This window comes from Dasypus novemcinctus, chromosome 10, assembly GCF_030445035.2.
Source record: "Dasypus novemcinctus isolate mDasNov1 chromosome 10, mDasNov1.1.hap2, whole genome shotgun sequence".
In the NCBI taxonomy this organism is placed as follows: domain Eukaryota; kingdom Metazoa; phylum Chordata; class Mammalia; order Cingulata; family Dasypodidae; genus Dasypus; species Dasypus novemcinctus.
This window is the reverse complement of record NC_080682.1, coordinates 123,438,743-123,465,117: the sequence shown is the minus strand read 5'-3', so window position 1 is coordinate 123,465,117 and position 26,375 is coordinate 123,438,743. Positions and strand designations below refer to the sequence as shown.

The following is a 26,375-nucleotide window of genomic DNA, read 5'->3' as shown; positions in this document are numbered from 1 at the left end:
CTGGAAAAATACCAATTAAATAGGACAAATCCCTGACTTTAAGTGGTGTTCATTCGAGTAGATTACACAGAAGCTAGAGTGTGCCAGTGGATTTTGAAATGTAGAATTTGATTTAATTGCTTGGATTGAGCTCTTTTATTTTGTACTCAAAGAAAACAAAAAAGAGCTGTCAGAAATAAGTTGCTATGTTTTTCTATTAAGAAAAGAAACATTTTTTACATAATAGAATTCTAGCAAAAAGTAGGTTTTTTTATGGGAGACAGATATTTTTCCTCTTTGTATAAGGATTAAAATTACTGCAAACATAATGGTCACACAATTAACACTGTATTTGGTAGAGAATTTATTTACCATTCACTAACATCTTTCTCCTTTCCTGTTTTCACTTTCATATTATTTATCATGCAGTTAGAGTGGGGATGATTTTGTGATTGTCTCCTCAGCAGGTGTGGTATTTTGTAATGTTTAACTTTTGCCATAAATATATTTTTATGCTTTGTGTGTCATAACCTTGTAAGATTTAGTTCTGTGTGCTTTATCGTTTTCTATGACTCTGTCACCACTAGGCAATTTTCTTAAAATGAGTGTATGACTAGAAATGCCTCTTGAGGAAAAAAGGCAAAGAAGAAAGAAATCTCTTTTTGAAACACTGTTGAATGCACATCTTAAGATCCTTATGAAGGTAAAAACAATAGTAGTCACAACCATGCAATTTGAGACATCATAAAATCATGCATTCCTCATGATTGGGGAGCACTAGACATTCCACGGATACTTCAAAACTTCTCCTTCAGGACATAATATGATGTAACTAAAAAAATTAGTAATGAACACTTCTCCTCCCACACAGCATGTGTGCCTCCTCCTGGGTATCATTGTCTTAACTTGGCAAGCCTCTTAACTTGGGCACGACTTTCTTATTTACCATTCACTAATCTCTTTCTCCTTTCCTGCTTTTTACTTTCATATTATTTATCATTTAATTATGAAAGATACAGCAATATGTCAAGAATGTCCCCCGCTATATGACTCTGAGCTGCACTTGCTACATTAAAATAAATTATGTGAACATTATTTGCTTTCAAAATCAATTCACTCGTAATGCATGGGAGATTTAGTCTATGCAAGAAAATGCTGGAGGGCTGGTGGGGTTTGGCAGTGAGTGTGGACCCATGAAGGGTCATGTAAATGTGTAAAACATTTACTAACTTGGGAAGAAACGAGTGCCTTTTGTTTATCCTGCTCCCTCCTCTTGCAAAGTCATACACCTGTTCTCAAATTATTCGACGCTCCCTAGCCTTCCGTTGCCTCTTTCTCCATGAAGCCCTTTCAGAATTTCCTAGTCCAAAGTTTGTTGCTTCTACGTAGAGGTCATTTTATTTGATAGCATTTTCTGATTTTGCTTCTTTGTTGCTGCTTTCGTGTCTGATTATACCCATTAGATCTGTGCTGTGGCTATTTAATTTAAATTAACTGAAGTGAAATACAAATAAAAATTTCTGTTCTTCACTTGCACTAACCACTTTTTGAGTGCTCAGTAGCCATGTGACTTCAAGAGTGGCTCAAGGCTCCCATACTGCACACCGTGGATTTAGGATCTTTCTACCATTGTAGAAAGTTGAATTGAGCAGCGCTGCATTAGATTGTCAACTTGTTGAATGCAAGGGCTGTGTAATTTAAATTAATAAGGTTTAAAAATAAATAAAATAATAAATGTGAAAATAGGGGCAAGGAGGCGGATCAGGATTGCCTGGCAGATGGGCATAGAGCTGCATTTTGCTTAAAGTGGACTTGGCCATATTTGAGAAGATTGGATTGAACTTTAAAGAAAGACAGGTATATCTGCTGAATTAAAGGTACTGGAGTTTCAAAACCACAGACAAACGACATAAAATATATAACTCAAATTTTAACAAATGTGGTCATAGTGAAGCAAATGGATTAGTGTTATATTGGTTCTATAAATCCAAATATATATAATAATTAGTCTACATTCCTATTAAGAATTCTTCAGAATGAAATTGTCCTAGTGGACTTCAAATGTAATTTTCTAAGAAATATTATATTCTAAGAATGCATTTTCTAAGAATTCCAAAAATTTCTGCACTAGTACAATGAAAAACTGAGCTATTGCATAAAATTTAGCTTGGGAAATAAATATAAACATTATTGGCTTGGTAGAAACATACCAATCTTTTTCTCAATCTGTAACCATGTAGAGCCGTAAAATTTGTTTAGTGTGTACATTGGCCTTCAATTTTAGGATATTCTCAAAAAAGTAGAATGACTATCCGGTAAAGAGATGTAAGCCCTGTATAGTGGGTTTTTGAATCAGCCAGCTCTGTCACTGGCTGACAGTGTAATTCCTGACAATTGTTAAACTCTGATTCTGTTCACTCATTGGTAAGATGTGGCTACTAACCCTTACCACACAAGCTTGTTTTGAAGTTTAAACCGAGGGTGAGCCTTTGATGTCCCTTCAGTGCTAAATTCACATCCTTCCAGTGTGCTTCCCCAGAAGCCTTTTTATCTTCACCACTAATTGTATCCAAATAACCTGAGATTCCACACTTGATTTTTTAAAAAATGAATGGCAGCTTTTGTTTGCTCTCATTTTCTGTCTTTAGACCTTTTCTCTCTTACCTATGTTTCTTTGATGGCAACAGGTGTAGTCTAAGACAGAGTGAAGAAAATCTTAATGAAGTTTTAAGACAGAGGTAGCCTTTGCCACTTAGCATGGAAGTAGAATGAAATAACAAAAAAAAAAAACCTCTCAAAAGGCCTTTTAGATGAATATGTGACACTTTTCGTGCAACAAATTTGGTATGGGTTGGCCTGAAGAGGTGTCTGTGTGGTAACAACATTGGTCATTCTAAGGACCATCAGCATGACAGGGCCAAGTCCACCTGCATGCTGCTATGACATCAGAGAATAAATAAATAACATCTTTTTGCTTAATGGTGAGTAGTTCTCATCTGACACACACACACATGCAGTCTGACTTTATTTCCAGGTCTTTATTCATTTTTAATTCTTTTTGATGATATCTATTTCTTTAACTGACTGATTTGATTTGCATGACGTAGGTTTTTGGAAATAGGGACATCAAGTTTCTGAATTCCATGGTTTGATGACTGGTGAGCTAATCCCTTGCCTAAGCAAAAGCCTGAGGCTCTTCATCTGTGTAATGGGAATGAAAACACTTAGTTTGTATTATTATTTTGTTTTGAAGTTTAAATGAGAAATAGATGTTTAAAAATACGCTGGCATGATTCCTTTTAGATAAATAATAGTCTTCCTTCCCTATTATTTTCATAGCCATGCTGTGAGGGTCCAATGAATGAATGTACTGTATAATGAGAGCTGAAGGGCTTAGAATTTGTCAGACCTGGGTTCAAATCTTAGCAGTTCTTTAAACTTTATAAATCAGAGCATCTTCATTTGTAAAACTGAATAATAATTCCCACCTCATACAGTTGTTGTGAGGACCTTGAGAAATATATAAATATCAAGCCCTCTGTGCTGGACTTGTTGTCCAAGTCCTACTTAGTTGTTATTATGAAACGCTTCATTCCAGTTATTTCTGGTCCTAATCATGTACAGCTGCTCCCATGATAGCATCCAAATTAGATTTTAAGTTTCTGGCGGGTAGTGCCTAGATGCTATTTCTCTTTGAGCTCTGTAGCACCACTAGTATAGTGTTAAGTGCGTTTTGCTAGTGCTTGTGCAGCCTATGGCTGGTAGAAAAATTTCTGAGATTTTTGACCTGCTTACCTATCAGCTTCTCCTTTGTGATGGTCAATGAGAGCAACAGGTTTGAGTAAATTAGTAATTGTAATGGAAACGGAATCAAATTACTGAGTCATCCAGGTATAAAGCCACAATGATTGTATTAGGGACTAGAAAACCCCATGAAGGATTATTGACAAAAAGAAAGTTATGTACTTGGTGCACATTTGTATAATATTCATCAACTTATGCCATGCCTGTGCCATATATACTGCCATTGCTTTATGTAGCAGTCGGGGTTTCTGGTGAAATAGAACCAGCCAGGGATGTGTCCATCTATATTAAGATCTCTATTGAAGTAATCGGCTCACGTGATTGTGGGGGCTGGCAAGCGTCAAATCTCCAGGGCAAGCGGGTAGGCTGAAATCGCACGTGCTCATCGTCAAAGGCTGAGAGGTGATGGTGGCCTGGAATCTCAGTAGGATTTTATACTGCAGTCTAGAGGCAGAGTTACTTCTTCTCTGAAGAACCTCAGTTTTGGCTCTCAAGGCTTTCAACAGATTGGATGAGGCCCATATGTTCAAGGGTAATCTTTTTTCTTCTTCTTCTTTATTTTCTTTTAAATGTTACATTAAAAAAATATGAGGTCCCCATATACCCCCCACCCCCCTCACCCCACTCCTCCCACATCAACAACCTCCTCCATCATCGTGGCACATTCACTGCACCTGGTGAATACATTCTGGAGCACGGCTGCACCACATGGACAGTGGTCCACATTGTAGTCCTCACTCTCCCCCAGTCCACCCAGTGGGCCACGGCAGGACACACAATGTCCAGGATCTGTCCCTGCAGCACCACCCAGGACAATGTGAAAATGCCCCCACACCATATCTCTTCTTCCATCTCCCTGCCCTCAGCAGCCACCGTGGCCACTTTCTACTCATTAATACTACAGTTTCTTCCATTACTATCACAATTGTTCCCCAGCAGAACACCAGTAAGTCCACTCTAGTCCATACTCTGTTCCACCATCATGTGGACCCTGGGATGGTGATGTCCAGTCCCACTCTACATCAAGAGGGGGGCTGTAATCTTCTTAATATCAACTGACTGTAGATGTTAATGTCTGCAGAATACCTCTGTAGCAATATCTGGACTAGTGTTTGACCAAACAACTGGGCACCATAGCCGTAAAAAAAAAATCACAGTTAGAGGAAAAAAACAACAGTTGTGAGTATGACCTACCACGGATGTCATGGAATGCAGCCCAATACTGAAATGCACCTGCCATGTACTCAGGCCTTCCTGATAACTTTATGAAGACCAGTTTGAAGGAAGAAAGTAAAATAGAAGAAGAGAGAAAGTGAACTGAACATAAGCAAAGGGGATAAAAAGCAGACTGATCAAACTGAATAGTGTATTCTGCTCAATCTACCTGGCTGTTAGCTTTCCTAACTTTCATATATTGGATCTATTTGATATCATCCTTAATCTTATAGGTTTTGTTACTTTTAAATATTATCTTTGCAAAGTCGTTATAGCTTTAACACACTTAAAAATATATAAAAATAAACATTTTAAGTCACATAAATTAATTATTTTAGATCATGGAGGATAATTTTTAAATAACACACCTTTAGCCAACCAGGAAAAATAATTTTGGAAACAATTTTTATGCCCTTAAAAACAAACAAACAAAGAGCACCGCAAGTTTTTCAATGCATTCTGTATTTTTCTTAAACATTTGCTTATGAAGCAGTGATGTTTTTGATGTTCTGTGCCATCTGTCATATGATGTACTAGTCCCATGAGGTAGATCTTACTTCATCCCTTATTGGTAGGAAATACAGACCACAGAAAGCCGAATGCTTTTTCTTAGAATGTCACAAAATAAGGGACAGGCAGAATCAGAGTGGGGTTTCATTGTTTTGGCTGTCCTATCTGATTTTGTTGTTTTGAGACTATTTATAGAGAAATAAAAAAGTAAACAGGTTTAGGGCCCAATTGCTGTGTGTAAATTGTTTTCAGACCACTGGGGAGCCAAGTTTCCGTTCTTATGGTTATTTTTATTTAACATTTCTTTGATAATCAACAAGGCCTGATTTATCTGGTTTTACTCAAATCAAATATGATCCCTGTACTTTTCCATTTCTGTTTGAAGATATAGCAAAGCTACTCTTCATTCTAGTGTTTACTGCACTGAAAAATTGTCTGTGATTGTATGAATGCCTAGACTTGAAGTAAGGCTTTCAAATTCAAGAACACCTGGAAAGATTACACATTTTCTTCTCTATCATGCATTTGTGACATTTGTTCCAGGGGTCAAACATTTTGGTTTAGTCCTTAATAATAATAATAATATTTATTAGAAAATTTAAGATTTCTCAATTCTCCTAGCTAAAATACATAAGGAGTAATTTTCAGATACATGATGTATAAAGCTAGCAAGGAAAATAAGTTATTTTTCAATGTGTCCCCTCATCTCAATTTGTTTTTCAGCCTCTGTTTGTTTTTTTTTTTTTCTCAATTTAATTTTAGAGGGCTGCTGAAGTACCAGACTAATTTAGATACCCACCCTCCTGGCTGCATCAATCTTAACTGGACTCACTACCCGAATATTTCCTCACCAAATTATCTCTCAGAGCACTTTCCTGAACCTTTCCCTGAAGGATTTTCGAAACCAGATGAACCTCCCCGGGACACACTTGTGAAGCTATGTATGGAAGAGCCCAGGTTCCAAGCTAATTTTCCACAGGTCAGTTTAATTCAGTGTCTTAGATGGTCTCTGCAAAGGCCATGTTCCAGTAATGGTTGATCAAAATTGCATTTAAATATGTTTTCGAAGCTATATGAAGCTATTAACCTGAAAAATAATGAGTGCTTTTTTTTTTTCCTGTCTTGAATATTTTTGTTGTAATTACATTGAAATTGGGGGCAAAAAAGAAATACTGACTTCACAGCAGTCATTCTTAGTATCAGGAAAAGGAAACCAGATTTTGTATTGTGATAGCTCCATGAAGAGACAAAATTAACTTTCAGACTGTGTTTTCCCTTGCAACTTCTCTTTCCTATTATATCTTTCTTAGTTCACTTTAAGATCCCAAGTCCTTGATTTTATATTTTACAAAATGAGCTAAGCAAACAAAAATAGGGAAATGTGCTTCCCCAGGAAGGAATTTGCCTTATGTGATTGGTACTACTTTTCTTTGTGCATTCTTTCCTCTTCTTTTCTTTGCTACTCAGCATTCCACTACCCCATGGATTTCCATTCTTACCTTGGATCTAGTATACTTGCTCTTTCACTTGTGTCTTCTGTTAAAGCCAAAACCCTGCTTCCTAGTTTCTTTGGGAAATACAGCATACATCATTTGGCATGTTGCATAGTTACATTTCCAGGGGAAAAAGTCTTAAAAGTTTTTTCTGCCCCTGGAAATGGGCTCATTGTTGCCCCTTGTCCTTAGAGTTTGATGGTTCTCTTTCCAATATCTGCATATTCTTTAGCAACAACTTGGAATAGCAAAGTTCTGCCTCAGAATGAGCTCCTGTAAAACAAACCATCTGTGCACTAGAGTTACCCCAGGCAGTGTAAAAGCCCTGCAACTTCTTTGTAGTGTCTCTGGGAGAGATTTTCCTTCCCCTCCCTTTTATGTGTGCATGCACGCTATTCATAAACAGACACCCCAGAGGCCATTGAAACAACGTAGGAGCAGAGCTCTGGGTCGGCAAGTGAGAACTCTGAATTTAACTAATTTGTTTAAATAGTCAGAATTACAATATGTCTTACTTGTAAAATGAACTTAAAGATAACTCAGGATTGGTTGTGTGACCTTTGTATCATGTGTGTGAAAGTGCTTTGTAAGCTGTCAATGCATCTTATTAATATGTTATGCTATTTTTGCGCAATGACTTCATAGAAAATATTTTAAAAAGCAAAACTCTCAAAATAAAGTTATACAGAGTATGGCATCATACTCAACGTCATCTTATAATGTCCCATAGGCTTTTCAAACTCATTGTGTCCAAAATTGAATTCGTGACTCTTCACCCTCCTCAGAAATCTCATTTCAGCATATGGCACCAAGATTGGGGCTCAGATCGTATCTCTTAGAGTCATTTGTGATTCTCTTTTCCCCAAACCTTACATCCAAGCCATCAGCAAATCTTCTGGCTCTGTCTTTGAAACGGAGCATAACCCCACAACTTCTCATGGCCCCCACTGCTGTGGCCTTTGGCCACCCAGATCTTACTAACTAGTTTGCCCTCCTTCCGTCTGTGGCCTCAGAACTGTGTTCTCCATAGAGCAGCCAGAGTTAGTCATTTCTAATGCTAATTAGATCATGGAACTCCTACTAGAGCTCTCCTATGGCTTAGCTTCCTGCTTGGATAAGACCTGACCTTCTTAAGTAGTCGGTATCCCAAACTTCTTTCCTTACCACGCTCCCTTTGGCTCATCCTGCTGTTGCTACACCAGCCTCCTTGCTGTTCCTCAAATCCTACCGAGTTTATGCTGGCCTCGGGGCCTGTGCATTGCTGTTATCCACGTCCAGAAAGCACATCCTCAGATATTGGCAGGGGAAGTCCCTCCCCTTCTGTCTGCTTTCTCTTCAGATAGGCTTTCGCTGACCTCTCTGACCTCCAGCGCCCTTCCTAATTGATCACCTTCTTGCCTTGCCTGATGTGCTTCTTCACAGCACTGATCACAGTCTGACCTTCTATGAATATCTGGAGATATTCAGCTAATACACACTGGTACAGCTGCCCAGGCTTCAAAATGTAATATGGCGCATGAGAGTCATTGCCTCTCTCACACTCCGGAAGGTCCCAAGATTGGTTCCTGGAGCTGCCTAATGAGATTACAAGCAGACACCGAAGAACACACAGCAAATGCACACAGAGAACAGACAACATGGGTGGGTGGGTGGAATAAATAAATAAACAAATCTTTTTTTAAAAAAGGAGTTTAAAAAGATATATGGTACTTCCTTCCTGATTGATAAATACTTATGCCTTAAATCTTCTGGCTGCCCCAGCATCAGCCCAGCTCCCTTAGCACTTTCGCTTGGTCCCTTGGATCTCCCAGTGATTTCATGGTAATAGCCAACACAGCAGCTAACCTCTAGGATTCTCCTCTAGCTCTGTGACTGTTACATATTCTGATTTGCTGGTGCTTGTCCATTACTGTTAAATGTTACCCATTACAGTTAATTATTTTATGATATATTATTTATTTAGTATCTCCCTTTGTAGCATATAAGCTCCATGATGGCAAAATTCTGTTTTTGTTTTTGGCTGTACCCCCAGCACTAGAAACAGTGCTCCTGCCCTTGAATAAGGCATGTTCTTTGAGCTTTGTTTAGTGCTAATGAATTTGTGCTCGTGAAGGGTTTTCTAGACCCACTGATGTTGTATATTGCCTACAGAACAAACACTTAGAGCAAATTGTGTACTTTAATGCAGAAGGCTCGATCCATTCATCAAAATGGTACATTTCAGGATGTTTCATCAGCAAATGAGTACCAACTACTTCAGTATAGGCCCCTGGAAGTTCAAAGGGAATAACCTAAGACATTGCCAAATATAGCAAATCTCTGCTTAAAGACCGTATGGTCCTGGTATAGTTATGCAATAGCACTTGCCACCAGAGAGGTGACAAAGATTTTTTCCCCATAGATTAAGAAAAACAGGTTCAATAATAAAACCAACAGTAAAAGAAGTAACAATATAAATATTACATATTTTATACAGTATGTATCACAAAATATATAATTATGCAATAGAATTATAATACTGAATTACATTATTAAATATTATAATTAAAACTAACATTTATTGAATGCTTATCTGCTAGGCACTATACTTAAATCAACTGTATACATAATCTATTTTATTATGTGCAATAGCTGTTTGAAGAAATTAATATAATCCTCAATTTTCTGTTGAGGAAATTGGGTCTTAGATTCAGAAAGTGCCTTAATGAAAGTCTCCATTCAAGTAAGTGGCATAGGTAGAGTACGAACCCACTTCTGACTAGAATGCTCACTCGTGGGAAACTTCTTTCCCAACTACTGGGCAGTGTAGTTTGATAAGGGCACTCATCTTCCCTTGTGGGTGTAGGAGCTGCCCGTGTAGGGAATTACACCCTGTCCTCTTTTTCTGTACCATGTAGAAGTCAGGAAAGGTTATGTCAGACACCTGGCTTAAGAAAGAAGCAAGGAGAGTCAACAGCTAGAGGGACTGTGAGGATGATTTTGGAATAAGTGTGCTAGTCTTGTGTTTATTTTTAATGATCATCCTTTAGATTCCTGTTGGACTACACTTCTCAGAACTTTTCTGGCCTCCAGGGCATAGGTAGGGCGAGTGCAGTGGCTCCCGTTTTACTCTCGTAGTACCTGGTGCTCCGAGGGTAAGTGACTGTCCCAAAGCTGCAGGGGAGCTGCGTCACCAAGCCCGTCTTGGGATGCCTGCTCCCCACAGTGTCACGCTAAATGTAGCCATATGAGGAAAACGCACCATCTGTCTGCAAGGAAGGAAGCAGGTCTGGAGCAGCTATCCAGATAAGGCTTTAAAAAGTTTGCAGGGGTGGGGAGGCGAGTGTAGGGGGAGTTATTGCCGAATGGGTGCAGAGTTTTTGTCTGGCGTGGTAGGAAAGTTGGCATAATGGGTGTTGGTGATGGTAGCACAATATTTTTTCCCTATGCTTTTAAAAAAAAATTTATTCTGGTAACATGTTTGATGTAAAACCTCTCCTTTAACCACACTCAAATATACAATTCAGTCATTGAATTACATTCACAAGATTGTGGGTATCACAATACTTTGAATGTATACATATATCACAGATTTGTACACTTGACAGCAATTGAAAAGGGAAATTTTGGGTTGTATATATATTACTATAATAAAAAGTTAAAAAAGACTTGGTGACCTAGGAATTAGTAAAGATTTCTTTGATATGATAGCAAAAGCATGACAGATAAAAGAAAATCTTGATTAAAAAAACACAGTGATCATTAAAATGGAGAGTTTTGGTTAGCGGTCTTAAAGTAATGAAGGAGGTAAAGTGTGCAGTTGTAGGAGCAGGGCCAGCCACGGAGGCTTCTACCTTCCTGTCTTACTTGTTAAAGGATGCCAATGCAATATACCAGGAGTGGGTTGGCTTTTATAGTGGGAATTTATTAGGTTAAAAGCTTACGTTATGAGACTACGAAAACGTCCACATTAAGGCATCATGAGAGATGCTGTCTCAAAGGTCGGCTGCTGGGGATCCTGGACTGCTGCTACGTGGCAGGGCTCGTGGAGGCATCTGCTTGTCTGGTCTCTGCCTTCTCCTCCGGGCTTACTTTCTCCCCGAGTTCACCTGTGGGTGATCAGGCGTAATGCTCATCTCTCCTCGCTCCGCCAGGCCTCCTCTCTTTGCGCTTCTTGGGGAGCCTATTCCTGAGCCTCTCTTCTCCCCTGATTCCAGCCTCCAGCCTCTGGAACCTCTCTCTCAGCCTTTCGGGGTTTCTCTGTCACCATTTTCTTTGTGTCTCTGTGCTTTCAAAATTCTGTTTTAAAGGACTCTGGCAAGAGGACCAAGACCCACCCTGGGTCAGGCCTCACTGAAACAATCCATTCAAAGCCCCCAGCTGAATCCAAGCCAATCAGAGGGTCCCCCACCCCCAGGAATGGATAGACGTAAGGACATCATTTTCAGGGCCCCTCCCAGCTTCAAACTGTCACAACTTCCCAAAGTACAGGTATCCTAGGAACAGGGCTATCCATCAAACACACATTCAATATTGTCATGATTTTCAAATTCTGAATATGATACTCTCTTCCTATTATACTCTGTTAAAGTAGGTTGCAAAACACATGTCTGGCATATCCCATTTTAAAAAATATGTACATATCAAAAGTTACAAAATCCTTAGGGTTATCTTTTTTTAAACACTTTGGACTGTTACCTTTTTCTAAAATCATCTTCAGATTTGCTCAAACATTCAGTTTACCGTTCCTCTCTCTTTATAGAAATATGTTGTATAAGCACAATATATTTTGTAAACAGAGGATGCGTAAAGGATTCTCCTTTTTCCACAACACCTGTTCACGGTAGTTCCACCTGGGGCAGAGCTTGAGGGTGGGGCCTTGACAGTCCTTTGCCTTTTATTTTATACTTCTGTATTGTTCAAATGAATTGCAGTGAGCATATGCTGTGTTTTACTCATTTTCCCTTTCTATTATTTAAAATGCAGATTAAAATGTTGTTATTACTGAAATGCATTAGATAAACCATTGGGCAGGGTATAAAGACTTTGACCAAAAAAAAGTATTTCTTAAGAGTGTATTTTCAAAAACTCTCCCCTAGACTTGGCTTTGGATTTCCGGACCTTTGTGCCTGTACTGTGCAGAAAGACTTTACAGATGTATCCGGAGCAGCAAGCCCGTCACCATCGTCTCCGTTATAAGGCATCCCTCAGATGTCTTGGAAATCCGAATGGTCAAAGAAAGCTTTAAAGCAAGACCTGGCCAGGTGAGTCAGGAGTCAGCAACTTTTAAAATACCCCTTATCCTTGTATAGCTTTGGAAAATTAGCAGACATAGCATCGTTGGAATGTTTGAACTTGTTTTTGGTCACTTAAAAATAATCTGTTTCCTTTTAGTATATCACTCTTCATTGTCCTCGTGTGTCTGCATTAGAAAACCATCCATTCACACTCACAATGGTAAGAAACTTTTTCTTGATTTTTAATTTTTTTGCAATGAAATGTTTCCTTTTTCTTTGTGTACTCCGTGTTATTCTAAAAATTATTTAAAGTTGTCACAATATCTTTAATGTTCAAGTAAGCCATCGTTTACAAAGAAATATGGTTTTCTGTTCAGGAACTTCATATCTATTCAATCTTCATTATTTTCTGTCGCCTTACAATTCAGGAAGTGATGTATTTAAAATGTAGTAAAGCTTTTGGATTCAGAATGCAGAAAATTTCCTAGCTATCTGTGCTTTCCCTTTAATGAAGATTGTACCAAAATCTTATATGTGAACGAGTTTCTTTTGAAGGACTGAATTTAAGGGAAAAGAGGGTACTCTGGATTGAAGCAGGCGCATTAGAAAATCCAGTGTTTAGTAGTTAAAGTCTAGGGTCTTTGCCACCTGTTCTATGAATGGGGAAGGTAGTAGAAAATAAAGTAGGAGAATTAAAGTGGAATAAATAATGGCAGGACCCAGCTAAATAATGAGGACCATCAACTATTTTTAACCTATCATAAAATATTTTAGAAGTATTTTTGCATTATAAAAATATCACAAACTCATTATATAAAAATTCAAACAATTAAAAGTATATAAGATAAAATAAGAAAGTCTTCTTCATTTTCTCCACTTCCTAACGTATTTCTCCAGAGTTTGACATATAGCCTACCAGACCTTTTTCTTTATACTTGGACATGTGTAGGTGTCTGGGGCTTACTTTCTGGATTACAGTATTCTAGACTTTGTTCTTTTCAGTCAACAACAAGTCATGGACAAAAATTGCATGTTACAATATTTGTATATGCTTTATTCTTTTTAATGGGTGCATGAAATTCCACAATAGGAAAGTACCTTTACTCAATACAACTCATTAATAATGGAGTTTAGATTTTATTCAATCTCTTGCAAAAGAAATTGAAGGCAGGAACCGTGATGTGTAGATATATGTTTAAAAAAAATGAAATTGACAAATTATGGGGAGAGGCAGAAAAATAACTGGTGTTAAAATGCAGAGATTTGGGGGTGGAGTTGTCCTGTAAATGGGGACATTCAAATTAGATGTATTAGTCCAGTTAAGAATTTTGAAACTTTGGGCCTACTAGTTAAACTTTTTGTACATTGGTTCTCCCTTGTAATATTTGGATAAAAATAGTATCTATTCATAGACCTGTGAGTTTCAATGAACTACTACAAGTAAAGCATATAGAACACTCAGGCACGTAGAAAGTGCCGAGGACATGTAAATACATGTTAGCAATTATTATTGTTTTCATTTTCAGTGTGAGTTTGTTTGCCCCTTGAGAGCATATACTTACGAAGAAAGCTCGGCCAGAAAAGTCTCTAATTAAGGGGAATAAAGAGACAGAAAAGTGGTCAAATGGCTAGAGAAAAACTAGAAGTTATTCATTCACTAGTACTTTGTAGGAGGGAACAAAATATTTGTTCATTTACTCCAACTTTTGTACTTTATAGGTAGCAAATTTATTTACTACCGATTAAGGACAGGTAGTTTGACATTTCATAACTACTTTCTGTTTTATGAAGAAAGATGGGAACACTGGACTACCATGGAGTGGAATTAATTTATCACTGTTTTCCCGATAGTGATGATAGATGAGGACAGCCCAGACACTCTTTCATCTGGTGCTGCTAGTGTGGGCAAATGGCTAGAACATACAAGGAGAGATGCTGTCTTGAGAAATAGTGAACCCGAGTTGCTACATGAAATATAAAAGCAGGACCTCAGAGGCTTTAGGACAGAGCTGTTATCAGAGCCATAGAACCTTGTTATGTCTAGCAGTCCTCAAGGATAGCCATGCCTTACAATGTGGTTTCATAAGAGAAACCATGAGAATAAATATATCCGATTATCAACTCATCGGGTGTGGGGTTTCAGCTGTATCATAAAGCCATTTTCCTATGATTGAGTCCATTTCAGTCACAGGTATTATGTTTTACTTCTGATAGTTGCACGACCCTATTTTCCATTTTCTTACCACCATATATCCATAAGTATCAATTGGTAATAGAAAAAGAAGGTGAAGAATTGAAAAGGGGGAAATAGGCAAGTAATTTTGTCTTTAAGCAATTTAAAAAGTGTGGCATAATTTTGGGGTCATAAGTAATTTGCTTCAGAAATGAACCTTTCCTTGTGCTTGAGGTTTCATTTTGAAATATATTTTTCAGTCTAGTGGTAAAGAATATTGGGTAAAACAAGAAAGTCAGTTGCTGAATGCTAAGTACAAAGAAAGTTTTGTTTTCTGTGTTTTTCTTTACAAAATATTTTCTAACTTACACAAAAGTAGAGAAAATAATATAATGAGCCACCAGGTACCCATCACACAGCTCCAATAAATGCATAGAAGATAATTAACTTTTCGGTATATATATTACGTCACTGAAAACTTTTAACATTTCCCAAAACACAAAATCCAACAATATTTCACCTGAGCAGAGACTCCCATAAGTAATTTCTTTTACTTGACCTAGACCCTTTCACAGGGTAAAAGGAGACATAAAAAGGAGTATATACAAGGTGGACTGCTTAAGCAAGTGCCTCATGTGAGCCAAGAGCCCTGGCTCCTATAAGCATAGGTGGGCAGAGAAGAAGTGGAGGAGAAGCCAATGTGGGAAACAGACAAAAGCAAGGAACTGGAGGAAGGAGACAGAGAGGTCAGGAAGGGAAACAAATTATACATGGTGTAAAATGGTAGCAAATATTGACACAAACGGCCTGAGCCTTGAATTCAGTCCCAGCTCTTGTTACTTACTAGTTCTCTTGTTTGTTTGTCTTCTTTGGATCTCTGAGGCTTAGTTCCATTATCTAGGAAGGATATAATGAATATCAGCCTAATAAAATAATTTGTGAAACATCCTTGTCATATGGTTGTTGAATCAGTACATGGTAACTAATTAATTTCATAATCTTAAAATATTTGTTTTTAATTGGTATTGTCTTCACATCTGAAATTATGGCATTTTTGAGAAGCAGGTGTAGGACATGGGCATGTGGTTTTGCAAACTGTTGATAAGATAGTCATCTCATATACTGAATATCTGTCATTTAGTTGAAAGAATCAGCTTTTTTTCTTGGGGACCCCAAGTTGTGGAAATAAGACTAGTAGGCAAGAAGGAAAATAATTTTTGATTCAATATAATAAAAAAATTTCTAACAACAAACCAGTCCAGAGATTTAATAAGAGCTATTTCAGGGGAGTGTTTGCAAGGGCGATTGGGCTAAATCACAGTTTTTCAACGTGGGCACGATTGACATTTTGGGATGGATAATTCTTTGATGTGGAAGGTCCTTACTCTTCATTATAGGATGTTTAGCAGCCAATACGCCAATGGTATTCTCCAGTTGTGACTACCAAAAATGTCTCCAGACATTGTCAATTGTTGGCTGAGGGGCAAAATCACCCTTAGTTGAGAACCATTGTGCTAAATCATCATCGTCCAACATAACTTAAAAGGCTCAGAGGCTCGAGGATGTCCTCCTATGGGCCACCATGAGAAGGAAAATTTAGGAAGCAGTAGAGAAGATAAGAGGTGGGAGTGCCTGGCTTGTGTTATGGGAGCTCCAGCCTCACTTTAGCAAGAACAGCTCACTTTCAACTAGTTTGCACGTGAAGATTTGTCTTAAGTGCTCATTTAAACATTACCTGAGAATACTTTTTGCTTACACAATTATAACTTTTTTTTTTGGAATTCCATGAAGATTGCTTTTGCAACCCTGAGTTCCTGACTACTGTCATGTGATATAGATCTTTGAAAGATAATTTGATTACTTTTCAGATTCACAGTACTTTTTCCATATTTGCTGCCATCAATTCCCATGTCATCGTGTTTGGATATAAATCAAAGGGAAAGATAGAAATATAAGGATTAAACCAAGTTGATCAAGAGTTAAAATGATAATAAAATAGTCCCAGGTACTTGATGTTTGCCGCGTGAATGAAAGGTATTTTTTTCCTATGGAATCCCAAGGTGTGGGATTGTTTTTGAAAACAAATATTGGCCTAGTGATTGCTTTGTGAAAATTAGATATGTGTTTGGGTGGGTAGGAAAGAAACAGTAGAGCTTTTCCTCACCTTGGTGAAGCTCCGTTGGTGGGTAGGTTCCTGAGCCCCGCTGTGGGCAGCCTCTTACAGCAGAAGACCCTTGGATCCTTGGACCCTGGCTCTCCGGGCGCTGGGTGAGTACACAGTACTGCATCTCCTTGTCCAGTGCAGTCTTCTTTCAGATGGGTCAGGTTCAGAAGCTCGTTGGATGGAGGGCAAGAGGGTGAGTGCATGGAATTCCGTATCCATCATGTTTTCATTCTCTTTCTTTCTTTTTTCAAAATTGGGAAAAGATTCTTCTTGAATCTTCAAACACACACAATTCAAACATCACACACATTTACTTTACCTGGGTAACTCCTACTCAGTCATCCTTCACATCTCATCTTAATGTCACTTATCTGAGAAATATTCACTGACCCTCTGGATTTCTAGCCTTTTCTAGTACTCTCCTCAACAGCAGTGTTCTAATCCAACTCCTGAAGGGAATGAGTTGGGGGCAGCTGTGAGACAAAAGAATGCACCTGGCACTGAGTCAGACATAAGCTTTGTTTGGACTCCAATGGTGGTGGTCTGGAGAATGGAATTAGCACTCTGCAAAGAGGCAGGAAAATGAGGGGTGATATAAGGGTCTCTAAACAAAGCCATTCCATGGGGCATGAGAACTGAGCTTCTGCTAGGGTCTCGCGGCGGGCACATATGGGGCCTGGGGATGCTATCACTGCATTGCAGGAATGAAGCTTACCGTTGGAAGAGATTGTGGTTTACGATACAACCTACACGTTCTTTCTCCTCCAGGGAGGGTTGTTAACCTTTAATTTATGTCTGGGTCACGTGGGCAGCTTCATTCTGTGGTTTTAGGGTGAGCCCAGGCCCTGGTTCCCAATAATCAATGTTATAAAATCAATTATTTCTTTAATGCCTGTCTTTCTCCTACACTACAAGCTCCATTAGCCCTTTTATTGATATATTCATGGCCCAATATCTGGTATGTAGAGTAATCCAATAAATATCTGTTGAAAGAGTGAAAAATACCTAATATTGCTCATAATTAGTGTTTGGGACCTAGCTTGAAAAATATCTTAGGGCGAGCCTCTTTATGTTTCTCCCACCTCTGGTTAACAATCTTTTTCTTTCTTTCTTTCTTTTTTAGTGCATTTTAATTGTCTTTTTTTTTTTATATACATAGATCACAAAAAGTGTTACATTAAAAAAATATAAGAGGCTCCCATATACCCCACACCCCACCCACCGCACTCCTCCCACATCAACAGCCTCTTTTACTTGTAAGGTGAAGCTTGAGAAAAGGAAAAGTTAAGAGGGATTAAGGGGAAAGGAAAAATGCTTAGTGAGGCAAAGGCTGACTCTCAAAAAGAAGGCTGACCAGTCTGGTCCTGAGTCTAATATTTGAAGTCTTAGTGTCTATATTCTCTAGCCGAGAAGCTGGGAAAATATGCCTATGGCAAAGGTAGTTGAGAAAGAGTCATCAAAGGCAAGGGAGAAGTAATTTATGGCTAACATCTGGTCAGAAGCAGCTGGTCATTTTTTCACTTCCTTTCCCCATTCCCAGAGATAACCACAATGGAAAATTATTACTTATCCTTGCTTCTGTGCCTGTCTGACAAATGCTACCAACGTTTCTTAGGTATGCTTTGCAACCTGTAGGTTAAACCAGATCTCCACTCTGCACGTTTAAGTTTTGCATTTATATTCATCTTTATTTTAAACATTTTTTTGTTGTTTAAATGTTTTGATTATGCCATATTAAACCTCAATTTCAGTTCTTAAAAAAATGCCTCAGAGGTATTTACATTGTAACTGTAAGTTGGCTTTGTAAAGAAATGCTAAGTGAAAGGAAACTCTTAGGCCATCTGTACCATGTATTGTATATAGGCTTGGGAAATGGTTTATAACCTTTCCAGATTTGGGGGGATTGCTAGTTGGCTTACTCACACTATCCTCTAAGGGAGTTTCTGTTTTCTTAAGAGTGAAAAGAGGGAAGTCTTGCTGCTGCCTGGAAATGAATTTGAGTAGAGCAAACATTTCAAAACTAGATTTTACTAGTTTTGAACATAATAACATTATGCTATTATGTTTGATTTACTCTCATTCCTGCCATTTCCTCCTTTTTTGTCCAATTTCTTTTATTTTGCACTTACAAGTAAAATACATACTTGAAACATTTTCATTCCATGGTTCCCTGAAATGTTTCTTTGAACTAAAACAAAGCAATTTCCCATATGGGTGATACCACTGAAAAAACGTGTGTATACTCAATTTGTCAAGGATAACTGTCTCTACTAATAAAGTGCCTAAAAAGTTCTTTCATGGCCTTTGCAAATATTTAATATTTCCTATTCCCATGAGACATGGATTGTTAACTCTGTATGATAAAGAAAATAATGCGGTTCAGAGAGGTTAAAGTGCCCACAGTCACAGCTAGCTGGCGGCAGAGGTGAGATACAAACACAGATCTGCCTGCCCTAATGGCCAAGTTATTTGCTGTAATGCTCTGTCTCTCTCCTGGCTTGCTACTGACCTGCTGATGCTCAGTTTGTCCATATTTCTAATATTTCTATTCCCTTTTGTTATTATTGTTTTCTGTTTGTTTGTTTTTTAGGAGGTACTGGGGATTGAACCCAGGACCTCATACATGGGAAGCAGGTGCCCAACCATGGAACTACATCTGCTCCCCTATTTCCTTTTGACATCCTTGTTGTAAGAGTTGAAGAACTAAAAACAATTGCCATGTATGAGAGAGTTTACTGGGAAAAAAAATAGAAAAAAAATAGAAAAAAATTCGAAAGAAACATGCATAAGGATTAATTTGGGGTTAGTCCTACTTGGTAGCTCTTCCTATATTATGGAGAATTGAAAGCCATATAAATTCCCTTTATTGATAAGAGAGGGATACTGTCTAAAGCTTTCATATATTTTGCCACTGTTAGGAAAAAAATCAAATCTATAAAATATACAGCTCTCGCAAATTCAGCAGTTTTGCGTTTCATCTCACTTTTTGAAATGGAAGTCAAGCTTTCAAAATTGAAAATATAACTGCAAATTACAAAACATAACACAGAGAAGTACTATAGTAGTTGTAGCATAATGAAAAACTTGGCTGATCTTTGTTCCCAGTTTCTGGAGAACCTATGAATCTTGGGAATTTCCCTGAGAGAAGCATATTTTGTTCTTCCTGGCAGGCCCAGGACAAACACCTCATATGCTAATGAGATACCAGGGTGGGGCCAGCCACACCTGCAGTCACACCTGAAAGACCAACCAGGTGATGAGGGGGTTGAAGCTTTGAGTTCTGTCAGGGGACTGGATAGGATGGGGTCTGCAGATAGAGTATAACCATATGGACGTGAATTCTGTCCATCAGGCCTATGTAATGAGACCCCCACATAAACTTGAGACCCTAAGCCCAAATGAGATACCATGATTGAAAAGAGACATAGCTGTGCCAGGAGGGGAACGTGTTCTGACTCCACATGAAGAGGACATGGGAGATTGGATTCTAGACACTCCCAGGCCTTGTGCTATGTGTCTCTTTTTTCGGCATCCCTTTATTATAATTTGTATCCTTTTACTAGAATAAAGACATTATTGTAAGTATAGCATTATAGTGATTTTTGTGAATGGTTTAGCAAATTATTGAACTCAAGGGTGTGGAGGGAAACACCAAATTTGGAGCCAGTTGGTCAGAAGTGCAGGTGGCTTTGACCATGGAACTTGTAACTGGTTCCTGAAGGGCAGTCTTGGAGAGGGTTGCCCTTACCCTGTGGCATCTGGCCTAACCAGATAGTTGGAATCAGAATTGGGTTACCTGAGTTACTGCAATATTTGCAGTTGGTATCAGAGCTATGTTGTTAAAAGTTGTAGAAGTCAAGGTAGTTGTACAAGTGCTAAGTTTTGGACACTTCTATTATTGGGAATCAAAAGGCTGGAGTTTTAATTTTGTAAAGTGCTGCAACATTTATTTTTCAGTATGGTACCTTTGTTCAATTGATGAACACATATTGAAGCTTTGCTGCTAACCATGGACTATAGTTTATACTTTACCCTGCACAATTTTGTAGGTTTTGACAAAATGTATAATGGCCTGCATCTGTCATGGCAATGTCATGCAGGACAATTTGAATGTCCCAAAAATGCCCCCATGTTAGACCTATTCTTCCCTCTCTTTCCCCTCAGAACTTCTGGTGACCACTGACTTTATATCAATGATAGAAGTTCTTCCATTGCTAGAATAACAATAAGTCTACTTTAGTTCATAGTTGCATTCCCCCCTTATGTTTGTTCATTCATCAATCTTGAGGATTTTGGGGTAGTGATGCCCACTCTGTTTCTTACTGAAACAAGGCTTAGATCCTATGGGGCAGATGAATGGAACTGTCTTGCTTGGTGTTGTAAATACTCTGTTTTTGGGGATGGTAGTTATCCATTATCATCCTTTTGTTAGTTTACCTGGGTGAGTTCAGTGAACTGGATAGTAGGTATTGCAGCTCTGCTGAGATTCAGGGCTCAACTGGCATATGAATAGACTGAAGATTTAAGTCTCTGGGACATATAGTTAAGAAAATAATTCTCATTAAGGTTCAAATCAAAGGGACAGAAGAGCCATGTGTAGGGAATTTATAAATGAATCTAATTCTGTTATGTTGGTGATCATATATTCCAAAGGGCCACTGACAAGTTGCCAAATTCCTGAGACTGTCCTGCCTATTGTGTCTGGATGTCTTTAAAGCCCTCAAAACCCCTGCTGTTTGAGGCACTATTTACTGTGGCAGTCAGTGAGATCCTGCTGAGATGTGCATAACTCCAACCTCTGGAATGACCTCCCAGCTCCTTTTGAAATCTCTTGGCCATAAAACCTCATTTGTATTTAATATTGCCTCTTTTGGTCAAGGTGTTTTTCCAGATGCATCACTAGTTGGCACTTGGTAATGATCCCTCAGTGCCAGGGAGGCTTATCCCCGGCAGTCATGTCCCACTCCAGGAGGAAGGTAGTGCGTTTATCTGCTGAGTTTGGCTTAGAGAGAAGCCATATTTGAGCAACAAGGAGGCTTTCAGGAGGTAAACCTTAGACAATATATAATACTAGACTAAGCTGACCTTCACAAGAATAAGGTTCATAAGTACAATCATCAATATCAAGGGCCTGGCATATTGATCTGTCCTTCTTTGTTAGACACTGCCCATACACTTGGGGGGTTCTTGCCTCTCTATCAGAGAATGTAGCAGGACTTCCAAAGATGGGAATTCAGTATTCTTTCAGTTACTGTGTGGGTCTCCACACACCCAGACAATGCTACATGGCCACTTGAACATATTTATATCCCATATAGGCATATCCCAGGTATACCCCTCCCCACATATCCCCCCATCACCAACACTCCCTACCAGTGATCCTCCCCTGCCATTGTTGTACCCTTCTGCAATCCAGTACCTTCCCAGAAACAAAGCCAAAAAAAAAAAAAACACAAAAACAAAAACAAAACAAAAATAATAAAAGTTATAAATAATAAGTAAAATACCAAAATAAAAAATAATAAAATAGTAATGTTTTTCATTGTGTCCTTCATCACCATAAGATCTATCTTTTATGTACAGTGACTTTTTCTTCCTTATGTTCCCCCAGTGTCGTACATTTTTTGCTTTATCTTCAAGGAATCTTGAACAGAAAAGTCACATAGAAAATATAGGGGATTCCCATATACCCAACCTCCTCCCCCTCCCACTCGTCCCCATTAATAACATTTTATGTATTTGTGGTACATCAATTGTAACAAATTGTTGTACAAATATTGAGGCATTGGTATTAACTATGGTTAGTAGCATCATGAATTGTATCTTGCACTATACACTTTTACAGGTTTTGAGAAAATTTAAAATGGCCTGTATCCATCATTGCAAGATCATGCAGAACAATTTCAATGCTCTAAAAATGCCCTGTATTCCATATATTCTATTCTTCCCTTCCCCTCAGAAAGTATGGTAACCATGGAGTTTCAATTTTTGATTAATAAGGTTCATAGTTAAATGCAATAATATTGAGGGCTTGACATATTGGTCTATTTTCTTTTATTAGGCACTGCCTGTGTTCTCAAGAGATTCTTTCCCTTCTTATTGAGAACATAGCAGGATTCCCCAGGATGGGAGTTTAATATTTTCTTGTTTATTGTGTGGTTCTCCACCCACTGAGACAGCACACTATGCCAAGATGAACATTTCATATTCCACAGAGGCACCCTGTCACATATATCTCCCCACCTCCAAAACCCTGCCCCCATAACCCTCCCCTGCCCTATTTGCCAAAAGAACATCCCCATCATTGTAATTTTAACCACAGAGCTGCAAATCCCCAGAGTTTACCTTCTCCTTTCTCCAACCCTCCCTCCAGATCCATGGATAGTTCAACCCAACCTGCCCACCCCATTCCCCCTCACATTGCTGCACGATTGAACACAGTCACATCCCTGCACCATTATCACCCCCATCCACTGCCTAACCACCCCTTTCCCCCATCATAGGTTTTGCCCATATTGAACCTTGGCTCACCATTCTCTACTCCCTTTCTGTCCCCTGATAACCTGCCTTCAAGACTCTAGCTCTGTGAGCCTGCTCAATTTGCTTAAGTCATATTAGTGAGGTCATGTAATATTTGTCCTTCTGTCACTGGCTTAGTTCACTTAACATAAGGTCTTCAAGATTCACTCATGTTGTCCCATGTGTTAATATTATATTCTTTCTTACAGCTAAGTAATGTTCCATTGTATGTACTTACAACATCTATTCATCTGTTGATGGACACTTGGTTTGCTTTCAAATTTAGCAATAGTGAATAATGCCTCTATGAACATTGCTGTGTGTATCTGTTCATGTGCCTGCTTTCAATTCTTCTGTATGTATACCCAACTGTGGACTTTCTGGATCATATGGCAGTTCCATAATTAGCTTCCAGAGGAACCACTAAACTGTCTCCACAATGGCTACACCATTCCACATTCCCACCAGCAATGGATGAGCGCTTTCTTTCCTCCATATCCTCTATGACACTTGTAGTTCTCTGTATATTTAATAGTCTCCAGTCTAACAAGTGTAAGGTGATATCTCATTGTAGTTTTGATTTGCATTTCCCTAATAGCTAGTGATGTTGAACATCTTTTCATGTGCTTATTAGCCATTTGTATTTCTTCTTTGGGAATTGTCTATTCAAATCTCTTGACCATTTTTTAAATGGGTTATTTGTCTTCTTATTTTCAAGGTATAGGATTTCTTTATATATGCTGGATATTAGGCACTTAACAGATAAATGGTTATCAAATATTTTATCCTGTTGAGTAGGCTGCCTTTTCACTTTCTTGACAAACTCCTTGGAAGCACAAAAGTTTTTAACTTTTAGGAGGTCCCATTTATTTTTTTCTTTCATTGCTTTCACTTTGGTTGTAAGTTTATGAAACTCTTTCCTTCTACAAGAGTAGATGCTTCATACATTATCTTCTAGAAGCTTTATTGTCTTAGCTCTTATATTTAGGTCTTTGTTTCATCTTGAATTAAATTTTGTATAGGGCATAAAATGGTGAACCTCTCTTATTCTTTCTATATGGATATCCAGTTCTCTACGTACCATTTGTTGAAGAGGCCATTCTGTTCCAGGTGAGTGGGCTTGGTGACCTTGATGAATATCAGTTGACCATAAGTGAAGATCTATATCAGAACTTTCAAATCTGTTCTATTGATCAATATGTCTATCCAGGTGTCTATACCATGTAAGTTTGGCAACCATATGCTTTAACGTCAGGTAACATGATTCTTCCAATTTTGTTTTTCTTTTTCAATATGTTTGTCTATTTGAACCCCATGTCCTTCCAAATAAATTTTATAATTAGCTTTTTCAAATCAGTAAAAAAATGTTGTTGTAAATTTATTGGGATTATGTTAAATCTGTAGATCAATTTGGGTAGGACAGATATCTTAATGATGTTTCGTCTTCTAATCCATGAACAGAGAATATTCTTCCATTTATTTAGTTTTTCTTTGATTTACTTTAACAGTGTTGTGTAGTCTTCTGTGTACAAGACCTTTACAACTTTTGGTAAGAGTTAATTCCTAGGAATTTGATTCTTTGAGTTACTATTGTAAATGGAATTTTTTCTTGATTTTCTCCTCTGATTGCTCTTTATTGGTGTGCAAAAATGCTACTGCTTTTTTAAAAAAGATTTATTATTTATTTATTTCTCTCTCCTTCCCCCCCCCCCCCATTGTCTGTTCTGTGTGTCCATTCACTGTGTGTTCTTCTGTAGGAATCGGTGTCTCTTTTTTGTTGCATCATCTTACTGCTACATTACAGAACTGGTTTACCTGCTTTGAAAGGTTTATTGTTGCTTTCTTTTTTTTTTTTTTTTAAAGATTTATTTATTTATTTATTTAATTCCCCTCCCCTCCCCCGGTTGTCTGTTTTCTGTGTCTTTTTGCTGCGTCTTGTTTCTCTGTCCGCTTCTGTTGTCGTTAGCGGCACGGGAAGTGTAGGCGGCGCCATTCCTGGGCAGGCTGCTCCCTCCTTCGCGCTGGGCGGCTCTCCTTATGGGTGCACTCCTTGCGCGTGGGGCTCCCCTTTGCGGGGGACACCCCTGTGTGGCAGGGCACTCCTTGCGCGCATCAGCACTGCGCATGGGCCAGCTCCACACGGGTCAAGGAGGCCCGGGGCTTGAACCACGGACCTCCCATGTGGTAGACGGACGCCCTAACCACTGGGCCAAAGTCTGTTTCCCTATTGTTGCTTCCTTAGGGCTTTCTATGTGAAGGATCCTGTCATGCAAATAGTGAATTTTTTTCTTCTTCCTTTCTAATTTGAATACGTCTCAAGCAAGTACTTCTAACACAATGTTAAATAAGAGTGGTGATAGTGAATATCCTTGTCTTGTTCCAAATCTTAGAGGGGAATTATTTAGCATTTCACCATTGAATATAATATGGTGTTAGCTGTGGGCTTTTCATATGTCCCCTTTATCATGTTGAGAACATTTCCTTCTATTCCTATCTTTGAAGTGTTTTTAGCAAGAAAGGATGCTGTATTTTGTCAGATGCTTTTTCTGTGTTAATAGAGATGATCGTGTGATTTTTTTCTTTCAGTCTGTTAATGTGGTATATTACATTGATTGATTTTCTTATGTTGAACCATCCTAGTATACCAGGGGGGAAACCCACTTGTTCTTTGTGTATAATTTATTTGCTGTGTTGTTGGATATGCTTAACAGATATTGTGTTGAGGATTTTAGTGTCTAGGTTCATTAGATTGGTTTGTAGTTTTCTTTTCTTGTGGCACCTCTATCTGGCTTTGGTTTTAGGTTGATATTGGCATCAGAGAATGAAGTAGGCAGTGTCCCCTCCACTTCTGGTTTTTGGAAGAGTTTGTTAGTTTTATTAATCTTCTCAAAGAACCAGCTTTTGGTTTTGTTCATTTTTTCTAGTGTTTTTTTTTTTTTTTTCATTTTCAGTTTCATTTAGCTCTACTCTAATCTTTGTTATTTCTTTCTTTCTGCTTGATGTGGGATTAGTTTGTCATTCTTTTTCTAATTCCTCCAGGTATGAATTCGGTCTTTGATTTTAGGTCTTTCTTCTTTTATAATATAGGCATATATGGCTATAAATTTCCCTTTCAGCACAGCTGTTGCAGCATCCCATAGATTTTTGTATGTTTTGTTCTTATTTTCATTCATTTCAAGATAATTACTGATTTCTTTTGCAATTTCCTCCTTTACCCACTGATGGTCTAAGGGTGTGTTGTTTAAAGTTCCATATCTTTATGCCTTTTCTGGTCCTTCTCTACTCTTTACTGATTGCCAGTG

General features: G+C 38.3%; 1 protein-coding gene across 7 annotated transcripts in view; it reads left to right on the top strand.

Annotated features, from left to right (window-relative positions):
- NOX4 (NADPH oxidase 4) overlaps window positions 1-26,375 on the top strand; it is a 214,511-nt gene that overhangs the window by 102,161 nt on the left and 85,975 nt on the right. For all 7 annotated transcript variants that reach the window (XM_004475779.3, XM_004475782.4, XM_023583873.3 and 4 more), the window contains 3 exons: window positions 6,271-6,487; window positions 12,080-12,244; window positions 12,375-12,437. In XM_004475779.3, the coding sequence (XP_004475836.2) occupies window positions 6,271-6,487; window positions 12,080-12,244; window positions 12,375-12,437 (445 nt within the window). The remainder of the gene's footprint in view (window positions 1-6,270; window positions 6,488-12,079; window positions 12,245-12,374; window positions 12,438-26,375) is intronic.